The sequence below is a fragment of the Megalobrama amblycephala genome, linkage group LG21 (assembly GCF_018812025.1).
Source record: "Megalobrama amblycephala isolate DHTTF-2021 linkage group LG21, ASM1881202v1, whole genome shotgun sequence".
NCBI classification, from domain to species: domain Eukaryota; kingdom Metazoa; phylum Chordata; class Actinopteri; order Cypriniformes; family Xenocyprididae; genus Megalobrama; species Megalobrama amblycephala.
Window position 1 is genome coordinate 1372383 of NC_063064.1, and position 19252 is coordinate 1391634.

The window sequence follows — 19252 nt, forward strand, 5'->3', positions numbered from 1 at the left end:
ACTCAATAGCCTCCCGTGGTGATGTATATTAATAATAATAATAATAATGAAACCTCTGTAAAGCGAGTATAAAAGCATTAAAAATGTGCAATGGAGTATAAAAAGTAAAAATCAGCCAGTGAGCATCAGCCAAACCTGAAATTACTTGTGAAAACTAGGAATAAGCACTTCTTTTCATCAGTTCTTGTTAAGTTTATTTGCACAAGAATGTTTTTCTTTATGCATTTTGTCATTGTTTTTTTCATACTCTGAGTATGAATGTATTTTTGCATTAAGAATACACCAAGACAAACTATTAAAACTTTTTTTTTTAAATGGCATTAAAAACACTTTAAAATTGGACAAACATTATAGGACTAGTAAGACTTATAAACTTGTAAATACCCAGTAAAACTATAAATATTGCCTTAAGTAGGCCTAAATAAAAGTCTTACAATCAAAATTGTAATTTGTGGCCCTTTGCATTTTATGTGCATTAAATGCGGCTTCCGAACTTGAGTTCCCCTGCACTAGAAGTTAGTCATTCAGTCATACTTTTCGGTATCAAATTAGGCCAATCTACGTTTTTACGTAATGAATTTAAAAAGTTATAAATAGTCTTAAAGAAAAAAAAAAAAAAAGATGTCTAACTTGTAAGACTAGTCTTAGCGGCTTACACAACCGGCCCCTGCTGGTGTAGACAGACAAATTGTTTATCGCTGAAATCTTATCGCGTCTGTTTAGGACACCGAGTCGATTCAAACTCCTGATTGTGTGGATTCCTACTGAAATGACTGGATTTTGCTGAACAACAGTAAACGTGAAAACGCTCTTTATGAAATCACACTCCATAAAGCAACACAATGTACAGCTAAAAATCCAAAATCCTTTTTTTAAAATGAAAAATATAAATACATTTTGGCTACTGGCTAACTATTGTTGAGGCCTGTTATTATTACCAAGATATTTTGGTCATGCTACTTGTTTGACTGGAATACATAAAGTGCCATGGTTTACATTACTGTACATTTTCAATCATCTTTTTTCTTCTTTCATTAAAGTTCAGAAGTTCAAATTTGACTGAAAATGACTGTGACCACATTATAAAAGTTTGCGATGGGCTGTTCTGATGTGTATGATGGGCCTCATCTTTCACTACTGGACGGAAGCGAGTGACGGTGAGCGATTCTCACCACAGGCAGGCCGTGACAGTCCCAGCCGAAGCGCCGGTCCACGTGAAAGCCGTTCTGATGGGCAAACCTGGTCACGATGTCCTTGATGGTTCCAGCCAGGATGTGGCCATAGTGAGGCAGACCGGTGGCAAAGGGCGGCCCGTCATAGAACGTGAACCTGACAAACAAATCAGTGAGACCTAAATGTATTAGACATGATGTCACATCACTGTAATCACATGCTTTGACATATACAGTAATGGTCCGACACACACAAAGCACTGCATCAATGGTCAAGGATTTCCAAGAATCATTTCAAGCCAATTAAATATTTCATAGCTGAGTGAGACACAGAAAAATTTACATATTTATGTGAAGTGCATGTACATTTATGCAGGTGTAAAATGTTTAAAGACCCCTGTGGTGAAAATCAAGTGTTTAATATTGTTTATGGTGTTTTTAATATGCTTTAAGACAAACCATGTGCAAATTCATCAGTCAACACCATTGCTGAGTGTTTTCTCTTTAAAAGAAAGGCGAACCAAATCAATGAGTGGATCTCTGAGCTGGTGCGAGTGAGTGGAGGCGGGGCTTATTTGCATATTCATAGCACCACAGGCAAGGGTGTAGAGTTACATTCAAGCTATTTTAAGGCAAGGGAAAAACATTCAAATGTGTCATTTTGGTGATCAAAGATGAGTTTGAAAGGATACAATTATTGACTACAGGGGACTTTAAAAGTTTGGGTCAGAAATTAATACTTTTATACAGCAAGGACACATTAAACAGACAGTAAAGACATTAAAAATGTTACAAAAGATTAAAAGCTGTTCTTTTGAACTTTCTATTCATCAAAGAATCCAGAAAAGTTTCTACAACGTCGCTGTTTTTGAAGTAATTAAACTTACAGCTTTATTGTTAGTAGGGAGACACTGAACAGACAGGTAATTCACACACATCTCTCTCTCTCGATCAATAATTAATTCAAATAAACGCTATAATTCATTCATTCAAATAAATGTAACCTTACCGCACAACTTTATCTCCGTTTCTGATTTAAAGCAGACAGAATGCTAGATCTAACAAGCCAGAACTGACGAAAATAACTGTAAATTTTATTCTTCCACTCAAATATTGAGTGCAAATATCGGTCAATGCAGGTAAACGATCATGGTATAACCGGGATAATCCACAGCTAGCTGTGCATTAATCCATATGAATGCACTCCACATCGTGCATTTGCGCAGCTAACCATGGATTATCCCTTACATATATAAACATCAAGGCATGAATTATTATAAAAACAATTGAAGAGTTTGGTTCCAAAACGCAATAACTCCATTTTGATTAATTTGAGTAAAAAGCTGTTTTCTTTACCAAGAAAGTGGCAAGATGAAAACCACTATTTTCTGTTTCAAACTTTCACATAGCATCTTTTGGTTATAAAAACATTAAAAATTCAAATCTACATTTTGATTTTAAAAAGTTTATTATAAAAACATTTTTTTTTTCCCCAAAATGCAATAAATCCATGACACTTTTTTTCAAAATGCAATTAATCCATCAATATAAAAGTTATTTTTCAAATTGAAAATACACAACAAAGTAAGTTGATTCACATACATGACAGAGTCTAAACTTTGCCAATATTTATCTTATATACAGGCATTTTACTAAAAATACATTCAGCCGCTCCCAAAATGAATCTTGTTAATGTTATAAATTATTTGTCATTACTGATTAAAGAGTATCTGGCGCCACCGCATGGTTAAATAAACACATTTGCCGAGTACATTGGTATTAAAAACGGCTTTTAAAAAAGCCTTCAATGTTTACAGTGGGTGGAATGGAGCGCTGTGATTGGTTGAGCGGATATATCGCGTTCTGCAGAGAAGAGAGACTGGCGTTTGTCGCGTTTTGGAAAGAAAGGGAGAAAACATGACAGAATAACACGACAGATATCGCATTTTGCGCAAAATTAATAAATGACTTTTCAATACCGACCAGATACAATACTGATTTTGGTGGAAACTCAATTTTTTGAAAATGCCGTTTATCACGTTTTGGAACCAAACTCTTCAATTGTTACAAACGCTCACTTCGGGGTAAGATGTGTCAGTGGTTCAGCTAATAGCACCAGTGAACTTTGCCTCCAAATATATATTTGCAAAAGATATTCTAATATTAAACCTTTTCCAGGCTGCTTTGTGAAGATGTAAATGATGTGTTAGATGAATCTAAACAACTAACGTCCATCGTTCACAAACAACCCAATGCCTCAACTTACCCCATGATGACACAACTCAATCTAAGATATTCAGCTGACACAGCAGTTCTGCTTTATGTCTTCCTGTCTAGACCACAACTCTAAGCGGCACAGCTTACCCCACTCTCCCCTATTCACTACACAAATCATGAGCGTGAGCTCCGTGACGGTACTGTGAACCGTCAGTGCATGTGTGTGACCTGTGCGGTGTCACCTGGGCCGGTTCTTGGACTGCTTCAGACACTCCTGGAAACAGTCCTTCTGCTCCCAGAGCTGCAGGATTCGCTCCTCCTCCGTGGGGAAGTGGATGGATTCTGGCACGGCTTCCACCATTCTGACTGAGAACACAACAAACACAATCCAATCACACACTTTATTATCGACAGCTCAATAGAAGTTATTTTCAGATTGAACTTCTTTATTTCCAGCAAAACATTTAAAGACACCAAAGAAAAATTCTTGTTTTTTATGGAATATTGCAGTATTTATTCTAAATGATTTATAAATGCACATCATTATTGTTTTTAATTCATGTTCCTAATAATCTTGAATCAGAATATCTTCCTCTTGCAGCATCTCTTCTCTGATGATGAGGGCGAAGCAACCTGTCACTCACATGAGATCCACCAATAGCAAACCACAATCAATTCCACACAGACAAAATCAAGCCCCGCCCTACATTTGTTCTTGTTTGAGAAGCGTTTCACTTGGATATACGACACAATAGGGAAGAAAAAACTTGCGAAACCTCTGTTTCATGCTGACTTTCCTCACTCAAAGCTTCATATGACTTTAACATACAGTGCACAAGTCATATGAACCACTGTTAAGATGTTTTCATGGTACATTTACATCCTTTTCAAGCGTTAAATCTTCATTCACTGTGGTTTCATTGAAAAAAAAGACAGTCATACGGGTTTATGATAATGATTACAGAAATAAGGGTGAAATTTTCCTTATAACTCAAAACTATTTTTCAAGTTGTTGGTAGTTTTTTCTTTGTGAGAGTGTTTTTTATTTTATTAAATAACTTTTCAATAGCTACACAAGTCGACAAGACTTGCATTGAAAGAGTTTTCACTCTTTCACAATTTCACTTTCATTTTTCTGACCTGCTATCTGTACATCAAGAACAAAAATAAAACAATATAATTACTGTAAATGGGCGGTAGAGCTGCATGATTAATCATGATCTCGATTCAAACACACACATGATCTCATTCCTAAATGACAACGATTTGCCTGTCTGTTAGCTAAACCTTGGACAAGTGCGATCACTGCGAACATTCAGATCTGTTCTGATCCAGAGAGAGCCGTTGTCATGAATAGATATAAAGCAGCTTCACAAACAGTCTTTTCAACCAATCAAGTTCTCTTCCGCGCTTGAGCGAACCATAACACACACAAACTATGCCAAAATGTCCATTTTGTCGAGTGTCCTCATAAGAGCAGTCTTTAATGAGTTAAATTAAGTCTTAAATGGATGTAAAGATTTGTGAGAAAATGAGACGTGTGTCAGATCTGCATCATGTGCAGCAGCAGCAGATCTCAAAGTGTCATTCATGTTAATGAAAGAACAAAAGTACGAGAGAGAATTACTCACTGCTAGGGTGGCAAAGGGGCGGAAAGTTTCTGGTAAATTTCCACGGGAACTTAGGAAATATTCCAATTTGGAAACTTAACAGGAATTTATGGGAATTAATTGGAAATTTTGGGAAATTTATATAAATTTATATTACTTATATAAAATGTTATTCTATAAAATTATTTACTTTTCACATTCAATTAATTCTAATTTAGTAAATATGTAAAATAAATATATTTTTATTGCAGCAATTGTTATGTGTTATTTATTTCAGTGTCACATGATCCTTCAGAAATCATTCTAATATGATGATTTTGATACTCAGTTATTATCAATGTTGTAAACGGTTGTGCTGCTGAATATTTTTTTGGAAACTGTGATACTTTTTTCAGGATTCATTGATGAATAAATAGTCAAAAAGAACAGCATTTATTCAAAATAGAAATCTTTTCTAACAATATAAATCTTTACTATCACTTTTTATCAATTTCACACATCCTTGCCTAATAAAAGTAAAAGTAAAAATAGAAAGAAAAAAAAAATGACTGACCCCAATAGTGTATATTGTTACAAAAGATTTCTATTTTAAATAAATGCTGTTCTTTAAATTTTTATTCATCAAAGAATCCTGAAAAAAGTATCACAGGTTATAAAAAACATTAAGCAGCACAACATTGATAATTGAGCATCAAATCATCATATTAGAATGATTTCTGAAGGATCATGTGACACTGAAGACTGGAGTAATGATGCTGAAAATTCAGCTTTGATCACAGGAATAAATTTAAATAAATTTAAACGTTTTTGTTTAATATCAGCAAGTTTGTCATTGTACCGTTTTGTTGTTGTGTTCTTCAGTAAGAATAATAACCCACACAGCCACACCCGCATTAATCCAGTCAATTTAAAATAAAAAGAGCTGGAGGCTCTCGCGCCCGGGTGACACCGGCATTACCGGTGTTGTCACATGTCGATTAACCGGTGGGAACATTTTCTCACAGTCACATCCCTAGACTGCAGAAATTAACATTTCATCAGAACCTCTAGTAAATTACATGTTTTGTTTTGTTTAGTTCAAAATCGTGATCTCTATTTGAAACAAAAAAGCATCGTGCAGCTCACATTTTGTTTTATGCAGTACGTAATTTGACATCTTTACCATATTTTTATTATTCTCAGGTTAAGTAAGTCGAATCTGACCTAAATTATAAGCACTTTAAAATACTTACAATCGAACAGAAGACTTCACCGCAGTCTGTTCTGAGTCAACGTCATAAATCAATGCCCCGGGAGGCAGATTCTCTTATAAAAATAGAAGTTAATTTATTGATTACAGTTCGTTTCTCTAGCAGTGTAAGTATTCTACAAATACTCTATATAAGTTAAAGTACAAATATCAAAAAAAAAAAGTTCAATCAAGGCAATTCCAGAGATGTTTCAGATGCCAGAGACGCTCTTCAGGTGTTCACAAAGCAGCTTCTGATGTCACTGTGTTCGTCACGGATATTTAAAGATAAATTAGTGACCTCCCCATATGAGGTCATCCAGACTGGGAACGCCCCCTTTAAAAAGGCCTGTTTTATGTGTTCACTTTCATGTTTTCTTCTCAACTTTGAGCATAAATAAGTCATCTGACATGTAGAAAAATCTCATCCTTATCTCTTTGACCTTGAATTTAACTCTGTACAGCCACTTCTGCACGCACACATCCATATATGCAACACTCTCCAGAATAATACTAAGACATCATATAAATGTTATATTCATTGTATTACAGATACAATGTAACAGTTACATCATTGTAACAGTTACATCATTGCCCATATAAGGCTTTTCCAGTAATAATAAAGCATTAGACATAATATATTAGCTAAATACGTCAAATAATGAGGCAGAGTAATTGTATTCTAATGCATATTATACAACAGTTCATTAACATTTAAATCACTAAAGCAACAAAACTGTTGTTGAAACATTATTAATAACATGAGCACTGCTGGAGGAACAGAGCATATATGTCTCAAACATACACCATAAAGTGTTTGTAATTAACAGATGTAAAGCACTTTATGGACATTATGAAGTTGTTTTGAAGTGTAAATAAACAGCAGCTTCTTCATCACAATCTGTCATCACACACACGCGCACGAGCGCGCGCTCGCCTCTAGAGTCACAGTTCGCCGGTGTTATGATCGTGTTTCTCTATAACGTTATATGTGATCCATAAACACAGAGCAGTGAGTTTGTGTGTTTAATGAGTGTGTGTGTAAGTTTTGAATGAAGATGAGACTCACATGCGGACCCTCAGCCGGTGAGCAGAGACAGCGGAAATGATGCAACTGAGCGAAAGCCGAGCGGCGCCGGACATCATGCAAGCGTCACTTTTCATAATAAAAGTCTCTATAGAAAGACTTCTTGAATGTTTCGTCAGGCTTTAGATGTTAAAGAAATGTTTTTATTTGCAATGCAGCATGGTATTTATTCCTGTATTATATATGTTTTTTTTCTTTTCCGGCAATTAATTCACAGTTTAACTCATCTACTTCATTTAAACTGTGTTTTGAAGAGCACAGTCTTTGATGTTCTGTTCTTTGAAAACTTTAGATAAAAAATAGATTCAAGATTTAGTTAAAATCATATTAAAATCTCACTTTGACTTCTATTTTATCGAAATCAACTGAAATAGAAATTAAAATGTATCCGTTTGTTTATTCGTTCATCTATTTGCATAATGAATGCATATTATATCATATGAATATGAAGGTTATCAATCTGGCACACTGTTTCTATTTCTAGATTATCACTAGCCTATTCCAATTCGTGGGAAGATGACAAAATTCAAATGTATTAAACAAATTTACCTATTAAATTTATTTTACTTAATAAAACAGTCTATGATAAAACATTGGAAAATGTCATCAATGTCTGTAAAATAAGTTAATTAGGCATATTAATTTTTGCTTAAATGGCTGCAAAAAAGAGTGCACCCATCAAACATGTAATATTCTAGCAGTATGTCCTCATAACTGATACTGCTCTGACCTTTCTTGGCATTAAAGGATTAGTTCACTTTCAAATTAAATTTTCCTGATAATTTAGTCACCCCCATGTCATCCAAGATGTTCATGTCTTTCTTTCTTCAGTCGAAAAGAAATGAAGGTTTTTGATGAAAACATTCCAGGATTATTCTCCTTATAGTGGACTTCACTGGTCTCCAGACGGTTGAAGGTCAAAATTACAGTTTCAGTGCAGCTTCAAAGAGCTTTAAATGATCCCAGATGAGGAATAAGAGCCTTATCTAGAGAATCGATCGGAAAAAATACAACTGTATATGCTTTATAAACAAAAATGATCACCTTGCATGTGCTTCCACTTTCCGTATTCTTCGAAAAGCTCACGCTGTATGTCCAACGCCTTCCTTATTCTACTTACGGAACGAACACGGCGCCAGTTCTGTTTTTTCCATAGTTCGCTTTGGGAAACGCACCCCTTTTATGTTTGATGCTCAACTTGTTTCAAGATTTTGTATTACAGGTGTGAAATGACACTATTGATAAAGCACACCTTTCACACACCTTCAGCACTCGTTCATCCCAAAAACTGCTCAGATAGCATGGTGACATTGATACAACGTTGAGTTTTGATCATCTAAACCATCATTTTGGCTGAGATTGACATTTCAATGTTTAAAGTGTGTTGGCTCAGCATTGAAATTTTGATGAAAGCCGAAAGCACACATGAGTGGAGACAGAGACATTGAACGAACAGTGATTTGTAATTGATGACCACATGATCCTGCAGAACACTAGTGGATGTTTCTCAATCAGTTCATGATGGGCGTTTTCAATTGCTTTACCTGATTTGCTCTAATCCACTGGGGGTTTGGTTTAGTGGTGGACCCTCATGATTTTAAGCTTGTTTGAGATGCATCAGCGCTGTGCAGACTGATCGGCGTATGGAGACCAGACGAATCCTTATGCTTTTGAATCATTCTCGTGGTACTTTGTTTGATGTCATACGCCTTCTAGCAAGTCTATTGAAAAAATGGTTGAAAAACACCAATTCTAGTTTGAAAATGGAAAACACAGATTTTGGTTTTGTACAGTGCTCAGTGTAAATGAGTACACCCCTTTGAAAAGTAACATTTTAAACAATATCTCAATGAACACAAAAACAATTTCCAAAATGTTGACAAGACTAAGTTTTATATAACATCTGTTTAACTTATAACATGAAAGTAAGGTTAATAATATAACTTAGATTACACATTTTCCAGTTTTACTCAAATTAGGGTGATGCAAAAATGAGTACACCCCACAACAAAAACTACTACATCTAGTACTTTATATGTCCTCCATGATTTTTAATGACAGCACCAAGTCTTCTAGGCACGGAATGAACAAGTTGGCGACATTTTGCAACATCTATCTTTTTCCATTCTTCAAGAACGACCTCTTTTAGAGACTGGATGTTGGATGGAGAGTGATGCTCGACTTGTCTCTTCAGAATTCCCCACAGGTGTTCGATTGGGTTCAGATCAGGAGCCACTGAATCACTTTCACCCTGTTCTTCTTCAGAAATCCAACAGTGGCCTTAGATGTGTGTTTAGGATCATTGTCATGTTGGAAAAGGGCACAGAGTGATGGTAGCATCTTCTCTTTCAGTATAGAGCAGTACATGTGTGAATTCATGATGCCATCAATGAAACGACACCAGCAGCACTCCTGCAGCCCCACATAAGGACACTGACACCACCATGTTTCACTGTTGAGGCACCATGCATTTTTCTTTGTGTTCCTCACCTTTGCGACGCCATACAGTTTTGAAGCCATCAGTTCCAAAAACATTTATCTTGGTCTCATCACTCCAGAGTATAGAGTCCCAGTAGTCTTCATCTTTGTCAGCATGGGTCCTGGCAAACACTGACGGGCTTTTTTTGTGCCTGGGCTTCAGGAGAGGCTTCTTTCGTGGACGGCACCCATGATGCCATTCCTCTGCAGCGTACGCCGTATTGTGTCATGGGAAATAGTCACCCCAGTTTGGCTTTCTACTTCTTTAGATAACTGCAGTGAACTTGCATGCCGATTTTCTTCAACCCTTCTCATCGGAAGACGCTCCTGTCGAGGTGTTAACTTCCGTGGACGACCTGGACGTCTCTGTGAGATGGTTGCAGTTACATCTTTTTAAAATTTTCTACCGCTTTACTACAGTTTTCTGACTGATAAGTAAAGCTTTGCTGATCTTCTTGTAGCCTTCATCTTTCTGGTGTAAATAAATGATTTTCTTTCTCAGGTCTGGTGACATTTCTCTTCCATGTGGTGCCATTGCTGACAGTAAGAAATGGGGTTTAAACACCCTTTTATAGTCAACTGTCTGCTGGACACCTGTGTAATGAATAATTAGACTCACCTGTGGTTGAATTAATGTTAAATTAGACATTTGTAGTCTAAAATGTTTGTTTTGCTCCAGAGACTTTCAGTGGGGTGTACTCATTTTTGCATCACCCTAATTTGAGTAAAACTGATTTTTTTTCCCTCTAACTTATATTATTAACCTTACTTTCATGTTATAAGTTAAACAGATGTTATATAAAACTTAGTCTTGTCAACAATTTGGAAATTGTTTTTGTATTCATTGAGATATTGTTTAAAATGTTACTTTTCAAAGGGGGTGTACTCATTTACACTGAGCACTGTATGTGCAATTCTTATCAATTCATCCTCATCAAAAGAGAAAACACAGGTGCATCCTATACAGTAGTGTTGTCGCTTGAATCACCTGATCATCAAACAATTTCTTTACACTACAATTAGTGTTTGTTATTTGCATTTGATTTATTGTTACTAAATCTAATAAGATTTATTTAAAAAAGGTTATTAAAGTGAATAAACCCATTTTCTAAATTCTTAAAAAGTGCACACATCATTCTTTAGTAATATTTATTAGGAATTTTATGATTAAAATTCCAACATTTCTTAAAGCAAGTGACATGAACATCAGCAAGAATATCATACTTCACACATAGCCCATGTATTGCATCTATTACTCAATGCTTGGAGCACCTTGACTTCTTTCCTTTAATAGGGATGAAGGCAGATGAGGATGGACAATTAAAAAAAATGAGAAGCACCCTCTTGATAAATGTGACATTGATCATTAGCTGTAGTCGATCACCAAAGGAAAAGAGGCAGTCGTCTGATGCAAGCCATGAACTTGAGCCATTGGACCACCTGCAGTTATAATGACATCCGACTTCTGAAACTAACTGGTTGTAATGCTTTTGTCCTTTTTGCCCCAGTGTTTGAGTTAAAGAATTAAATTTTCTATCTCTTTTGTCAATGATTGTGTTAAACTGTCAAATAAAATGAAGCGACTCAACTGCTGGAAAGGTCATTTATGTTTTAAAAGGTTTCCCCGAACTTTGAAATAGTCATAAATTTGTTGACATTCCATTGAAGTGTAGCTGAAATATTAATGTTTAAATATTTCAACATTTACTCTAATCAGATCTCAAACTTTATTTTATGTTGACATTTCAGTTGTATTTTCTTTGTACCAAAAGTGATTTAGAATCACCATAATATTAACATTGATCAAATTATATTTACCAATGATTATTTTTGTCAATTTCAATGTTAATTCAACATTGGTGATGTAGAATCAATCATAGTGTAATGATGATTCAATGCCATTACCATTGATTTTCACTATTGTTTCAACATTAATTGCGGATGCAACAGTGATACTGAACCAATGTTAATTCAATGAAATTAGCGTTGATGCATCAACACCGACTCAACATTGGTTCAATGATTATGCTTTTAGAGGGAAAAGCTGCCCATAACTGCTGGTCTAAGATCAGTTTTCTCCATAATAAAAGAATATTGGTGAAACTCTGGTGTTTTGAGTGGATTCTGAGTTCTGCACGCTCTCAAATCCTCTCATTATAACATGAAATTATGTAAATAGGAGATTCATTGTGTATCAGCTTCACTGATTATAATGTAATAATCCGTAATATCATGATGAAGATGAATAACCACTTTTTAATGATTATAAAAGGTGAGCTTTCTGCCATGCCAAATCCTGCATATACGTAGTATGCTTGCTTTTCTGTTCAAATCAACAGTGGTTTATGAACGTAGAAATAATTTATCATTTATGCTGGGAGGTTGTGCATTGATTTAAAAACAACCTACGTTTGGTTAAATCAAAGACTATAGAATAACACAAGACGTGTCACTCGTATTGTTCTGAATGGGAGAAAGTGTAACGCGCAAAATGGCGGAATAAGTCCCGCCTTCTAAATATGAACCAATCGCCGACTGGTAAAGTCATCGCGTCACTGCAGCGGCCGTTACAGTCAGACTCGCGCCTCCGAAATGAGGCACAAGAGACGCGCATTTAGGTTTGCGCATGCGCATTAGCTTGATCCAGCCTGAAATTTTTTTTTTTTTTTGTCATGATTCGATAGTTTGGAAAAACATTTATGAGACAGTTGTTGTCAGATTTCATTGGTGATTGCAAATATGACATTTAATCGTAAGGTTGGCTAACAGTTTTGGAGAATTTGATGTTTCCCCATTCAAAGAGATAGGAGCTGCATGATGCCCAGGATGGCCGAGAGGCGTTTCAAAGATGGCCGCCGAGTGAAATGACTTGTCTTAAAGCAGGTTGGGTTAAAGGGCACCTATTATGCCCTCTTTCACGATGTATTTTAAGTCTCTGGTGTGGTCAAGTTTCAGCTTAAAATACCCCACAAATTTGCCTCTATTTGGGGGTGAGCAAAAACATGCCTTTTACTATATTACTATATTCCTGGCTAAAAAAATAAATACAAAATTGGTTGAAAAAAATGGCTGGGTGAAAACAACCCAATTCCCTGGGTTTGTCCATATTTATCCCAGCATTTTTAGAGTGTACAGAATGTTATTGTTTTGGTGAATGTCTGTTTCTCAGATCATAAAAAGTGTTCCCCCTATTGAAAATGAAATATAGTACTACACTGTAAAAAATCAAAAGTTGAGAAAACTTAAAAATTTAAGGCAATAAACTTCAGCAGATTTTTGAGCTCTCTCAACTTGTTGTATTCAGTTTATACAACAAAAAGTTGAGAAAACTCAAAACCTCTTACAAAAACAAGTTGAGAACTCAAATCTGCTGAAGTTTGTTGCCTTAAACTTCTAAGTTTTCTCAAAGTTTGATTTTTGTACATGTACAGTACTACATGAATTTGTTATCTTTGTGGGCTACATTGACATTCATTCGACACCTACTTTTTTGAACTTCTCCTAAACACAAAAACATGGAATTCAAGTTGATTCATCAAACCATTCTCAAATAACTGGCGAATGAATTTGACGAAGAGCATGTGAAAATGGACATGAAGCAATATCTCCACAACGCTTTAGTGTATTTAGACCCAACTTGGGGTGCGTTCCACTTCGCATTTAGACACTCGCAAACTTCCCTAAGCACTTCCCCTCTGGGGAATCCCTGCCAACATTTAAGTGAGTTCCACTTTGTCAAGTGAGAGAGGAAAAGTTTATGTGGACAGACCCTCGTCCTGCGACACAGCTCTATATCCCACAATTCAACTTGATTGTGACATCACAGCAGATCGTGCTTAACTGTAGTGTCTGATATATTAATTATTTTGAGAATTAATTGCATAATGGTGTATAATATATTAATTATTTTGAGATTTAATCACATAATACTTGTAGGTACCTTATGTTCACAGACAAAGGGCACAGAAATTGGAGTGGAACTCAGCTTTGGTGTTTGTTTTGACAACCAAGGCCTGCAGATACCTGCTCAATTTTAATTAAAAGTAAAAAGCAATAATGTCACTTTACTTTTAGGGTGCATTCACACTTGTCATGTTTGGTTCGATTAAAACAAACCCGGTTCACTTGAACATATGTGAACGCTGCCATCCGAACCCTGGTGCGCACCAAACCGCTGAAAAGATGGCTGAAAACTCTGGTGCGGTTCGAATGATATATGAACGGAACACAGGATCAAAGATATGTAAACGAACCAAAAACAGGAAGATGAAACCCTAAAAAGGACAGAATCCTCACGCATATCGGTTTCTCTCATCATAGTCCCGAGTTTGCCATCACAGGCATCAGACGCGTGTCTCCTCACAGCAGATCGCTTGTGTGTGTCATGTATGGATTCCTGCCGCTGTTTTGACTCCTTTACACATTTTATAAGCTCTTCACGAGTTCCCAACTGGGAAATACCAACATATGCAGGCTACGCTCACACAACGAGCGCATTTACCTCAGCACACAGCATTGTTTTGCATGTTCTGTCTTATATAGGCAATACATCATAAAATCTGACCAATCAGGTTGTGAATGTATCCCTATACCTGTTTGGTATCTTTTGGTTCGGTGATAAAATTGCCAATCTGAACGCTAATCGGACCAGGACTATATGTTTTTTTTTTTTTCTTTTTTGAACCAAATGAACCAAATGAACTGAACCACAAGTGTGAACGCACCCTTACACATTACACATCACTTTTCCTCCCTATTGTGCCGTATATCTGAGTGAAACGCTTCTCAAACAAGAACAAATACGCTTCTCAAACAAGAACAAATGTAGGGCGGGGCTTGATTTTGTCTGTGGGGAATTGATTGGATGGTTGTGGTTTGCTATTGGTGGATCTCATGTGAGTGACAGGTTGCTCCGCCTCGTCATCAGAGAAGAGAAGAGATGCTGCAAGAGGGAAGTTATTTTGATTCAAGAATATGAGGGAAAATGTGTTTTAAAAAAAATAATGATGTGAAGATGAATCTACGAGTCCCGCACATGACATGCAAGCAAAAAAAAAAAAAAAGAAGTAAATCGTTCGCATGATTTACTATTTCATTCCCTTGATTTGCTAAATCATGCGCACAATATACTAATTAGTTCCCTCGATTCATAAATCATGCCTCCGATTTAGCAAATTGAAGGAATGAATTAGTAAATCGTGTGCACAATTTAGCCTATTTTTTCCTGCGTGTCATGTACGGGACTCCGTATAAATAATTTATAATAAATACTGAAATATAGAGTGGTGCAGGGATGATGTAAATTTGTAGGCAAATCGAGTTCCCTCAACAAATGAACAACTTTAATGATTTTTTTTTTTTTTTTTTTTTTTTTTTTCCAAATAAAACAAATAACAAAAATATTACAAATATGCAGAGAGAAAGGGAAAAAACTTAATGTGGCTATGCCAAATAGTTTCACATATAAAATGTCTATAAACTGCAGTAAAGTCTGTTATTATTGTAATTGTTTGATAGTTAAAGTGTGAGAGTAAAGGTTTTTTGTGTTATTGGTGAAAGTGTGTGAAGGGTCTGATCGTGTCGCTCCGCCCTATATCAGACAGGAAGTGAATTGAGACAGACTAAAGAACAGGCCAGAGTTTTACAGACACTTTGATGAAATAAACTCATCTGAACACATCACTGAACAACGCTCACATCTGACGCGCCGCAGACGGAAGAAACTCCGCGCGTGAGATGAGATGAGATTAGATATGCGCGCTTGTACTCTTGTGAACTAGTTTAAGCAGCTCTGCACACGAGGAGAAACGTGGTGAGTGTGTCTCATTAAAGTGTGTGTTGTGCTGCGCTCGTTATATTACTCTAATAGCGCCTCGTTTGATGTCGCGAGCTCGTGAGAGTTCGGCGGATGTGATTGATGACGTGTTACTGACTCTTGTAAGTTTGGTTCAACTCTATGACTGATGAGAGGGGCTTATATCTGCTCATCCTGCGAGTGTGTGACTGCTGCAGGACAGCCCCAAAATTACCTGTACTTTACCCTAGTACTTTAGCCAGCAGAACTAACAGTTTGACTTCATACTGGAATAATATAAAGTATAAAGGCATGGATTTTTGGACAGTCTTTAAGTACCTAATCAATGATTGGTACCAGTTTTTTATCTATTTTCTGAAATATTAAAAAATAATGCTGTGCCATTTTTATATTAAGTGCCTTTAACTACTTTGTACTCACTGATTCTTGAGATAAAGGACAAAACATGTTTTATAAGCTATTTTTTATTATTTAATAATACACTATTTTTAAACGGATAGCCTATAGTTGTAGACAAAGGTCTCAGCTAATGAACCATTTAAGGAAACAGGTTTTTCTGAAAATGTTTTTTTCCTAAAAATGTACATTTATTCACTTCGGAACTTAATTTGTGTCAACTCCGTCAGACGCATTAAAAAAGCATGATATTTTAATTTGATTCTTCCAACAACAGTGTAAAGTCTTCAATTATATAATAATGGTGTTCAGTAAAGGGGTGAAGAGAAAAAAAATTCTCTAAATATTTTTTCTTGGGTTATGGTTATTATGAACAAAGCCAGTTCCTAAATTCCTTAATTCCTCCTTTTTAATATTAAACATATATAACCAATGTTCTTGGGTAAATCAGACATGATATCATCATGTAGTTCAGTTGATGTTTTAATATATTAACACTATATATTGAAAAAAGAACAAGACATTTTTTTCAAAATTAACAAAAACCTTCACATGACGGAGTTAACAAAAACAAAAAATGATGGAATTGACAAACACTGACGGAGATGACAAACACTGACGGAGTTGACAAACACTGACGGAGATGACAAACACTGACGGAGATGACAAACACTGACGGAGTTGACAAACACTGACGGAGTTGACAAACTGACGGAGATGACAAACACTGACGGAGATGACAAACACTGACGGAGTTGACAAACACTGACGGAGTTGACAAACTGGCGGAGTTGACAAACACTGACGGAGATGACAAACACTGACGGAGTTGACAAACACTGACGGAGTTGACAAACTGGGAGTTGACGACTGAGATGACAAACACTGACGGAGTTGACAAACACTGACGGAGTTGACAAACAGACGGAGATGACAAACTGGCGGAGATGACAAACTGGCGGAGTTGACAAACACTGACGGAGATGACAAACACTGACGGAGTTGACAAACAGACGGAGATGACAAACTGGCGGAGTTGACAAACACTGACGGAGTTGACAAACAGACGGAGATGACAAACTTGCGGAGTTGACAAACACTGACGGAGTTGACAAACACTGACGGAGTTGACAAACTGATGGAGATGACAAACACTGACGGAGATGACAAACTGGCAGAGTTGACAAACACTGACGGAGATGACAAACACTGACGGAGTTGACAAACACTGACGGAGTTGACAAACTGATGGAGATGACAAACTGGCGGAGTTGACAAACACTGACGGAGTTGACAAACTGATGGAGATGACAAACACTGACGGAGATGACAAACTGGCAGAGTTGACAAACACTGACGGAGTTGACAAACACTGACGGAGATGACAAACAGACGGAGATGACAAACTGGCGGAGATGACAAACTGGCGGAGTTGACAAACACTGACGGAGATGACAAACACTGACGGAGTTGACAAACAGACGGAGATGACAAACTGGCGGAGTTGACAAACACTGACGGAGTTGACAAACAGACGGAGATGACAAACTTGCGGAGTTGACAAACACTGACGGAGATGACAAACACTGATGGAGTTGACAAACACTGACGGAGTTGACAAACTGATGGAGATGACAAACACTGACGGAGATGACAAACTGGCAGAGTTGACAAACACTGACGGAGATGACAAACACTGACGGAGTTGACAAACACTGACGGAGTTGACAAACTGATGGAGATGACAAACACTGACGGAGTTGACAAACTGATGGAGATGACAAACACTGACGGAGATGACAAACTGGCAGAGTTGACAAACACTGACGGAGTTGACAAACACTGACGGAGATGACAAACACTGACGGAGTTGACAAACACTGACGGAGTTGACAAACACTGACGGAGTTGACAAACACTGACAGAGTTGACAAACACTGACGGAAATGACAAACACTGACGGAAATGACAAACACTGACGGAGTTGACAAACAGACGGAGTTGACAAACAGACGGAGTTGACAAACACTGACTGAGTTGACAAACACTGACTGAGTTGACAAACAGTGACGGAGTTGACAAACAGTGGCGGAGATGACAAACACTGACGGAGATGACAAACTGGCGGAGTTGACAAACTGGCGGAGTTGGCAAACACTGGCGGAGTTGACAAACACTGACGGAGTTGACAAACACTGACGGAAATGACAAACACTGACGGAAATGACAAACACTGACGGAGTTGACAAACACTGACGGAGATGACAAACACTGACGGAGTTGACAAACACTGACGGAGATGACAAACACTGACGGGGTTGACAAACACTGACGGAGTTGACAAACAGACGGAGTTGGAGTTGACAAACACTGACGGAGTTGACAAACACTGACGGAAATGACGGTGTTGACAACACTGACGGAGTTGACAAACACTGACGGAGTTGACAAACAGACGGAGTTGACAAACAGACGGAGATGACAAACACTGACGGAGTTGACAAACACTGACGGAGTTGACAAACACTGACGGAAATGACAAACACTGACTGAGTTGACAAACACTGACGGAGTTGACAAACACTGACGGAGTTGACAAACAGACGGAGTTGACAAACAGACGGAGTTGACAAACACTGACTGAGTTGACAAACACTGACTGAGTTGACAAACACTGACTGAGTTGACAAACAGTGACGGAGTTGACAAACAGTGGCGGAGATGACAAACACTGACGGAGATGACAAACTGGCGGAGTTGACAAACTGGCGGAGTTGACAAACTGGCGGAGTTGACAAACACTGACGGAGTTGACAAACACTGACGGAGTTGACAAACACTGACGGAGATGACAAACACTGACGGAGATGACAAACACTGACGGAGATGACAAACACTGACGGGGTTGACAAACACTGATGGAGATGACAAACACTGACGGAGTTGACAAACACTGACGGAGTTGATAAAGGTCCAGCTGTGGCCAAATATACAGTATATGTAAATAGAATCAAGAAACTACATTAGAAGAATTCCCCATATGCAGAAAACATATTAAATCACATTATATAGACTTTTGAGAGCCCTTGTCAACCATCAGACATAAAACCTGATGGAGTTTAGAAAACTAGAAATTTAGAAATTAGAAATTAGAAAATTAGAAATATTTTTCCACCTTTAACCACGTGTTGTTCAGTGGAGCAGTTTTATTTTCTTTCTCAGTTGTAGCTGCCTTATTAAACATATAAA

The 19252-nt window shown here is 37.1% G+C and overlaps 2 protein-coding genes across 3 annotated transcripts in view; one reads left to right on the forward strand and one right to left on the reverse strand.

The window, feature by feature from the left end:
- The window catches only part of iars1 (isoleucyl-tRNA synthetase 1), a 98764-nt gene extending 91384 nt beyond the window's left edge, over positions 1-7380 (reverse strand). The window contains exons 1-3 of one of the 2 annotated variants that reach the window (XM_048171961.1): positions 7297-7380; positions 3632-3755; positions 1173-1329 (exon numbers count right to left, since the gene is read on the reverse strand). In XM_048171961.1, coding sequence (XP_048027918.1) covers positions 1173-1329; positions 3632-3750 — 276 coding nt within the window. In that variant the 5' untranslated portion in view covers positions 3751-3755; positions 7297-7380. Of the gene's footprint in view, positions 1-1172; positions 1330-3631; positions 3756-6231; positions 6256-7296 lie in introns of those variants that run through there. The other variant, XM_048171960.1, reaches the window with a different exon arrangement.
- Positions 7381-15374: 7994 nt separating this feature from the next.
- Positions 15375-19252, forward strand: part of cdk4 (cyclin-dependent kinase 4) — a 16007-nt gene continuing 12129 nt past the window's right edge. The window contains exon 1 of the mRNA XM_048173140.1: positions 15375-15604. The gene's annotated coding sequence lies outside the window, so the exon portion shown is untranslated. The remainder of the gene's footprint in view (positions 15605-19252) is intronic.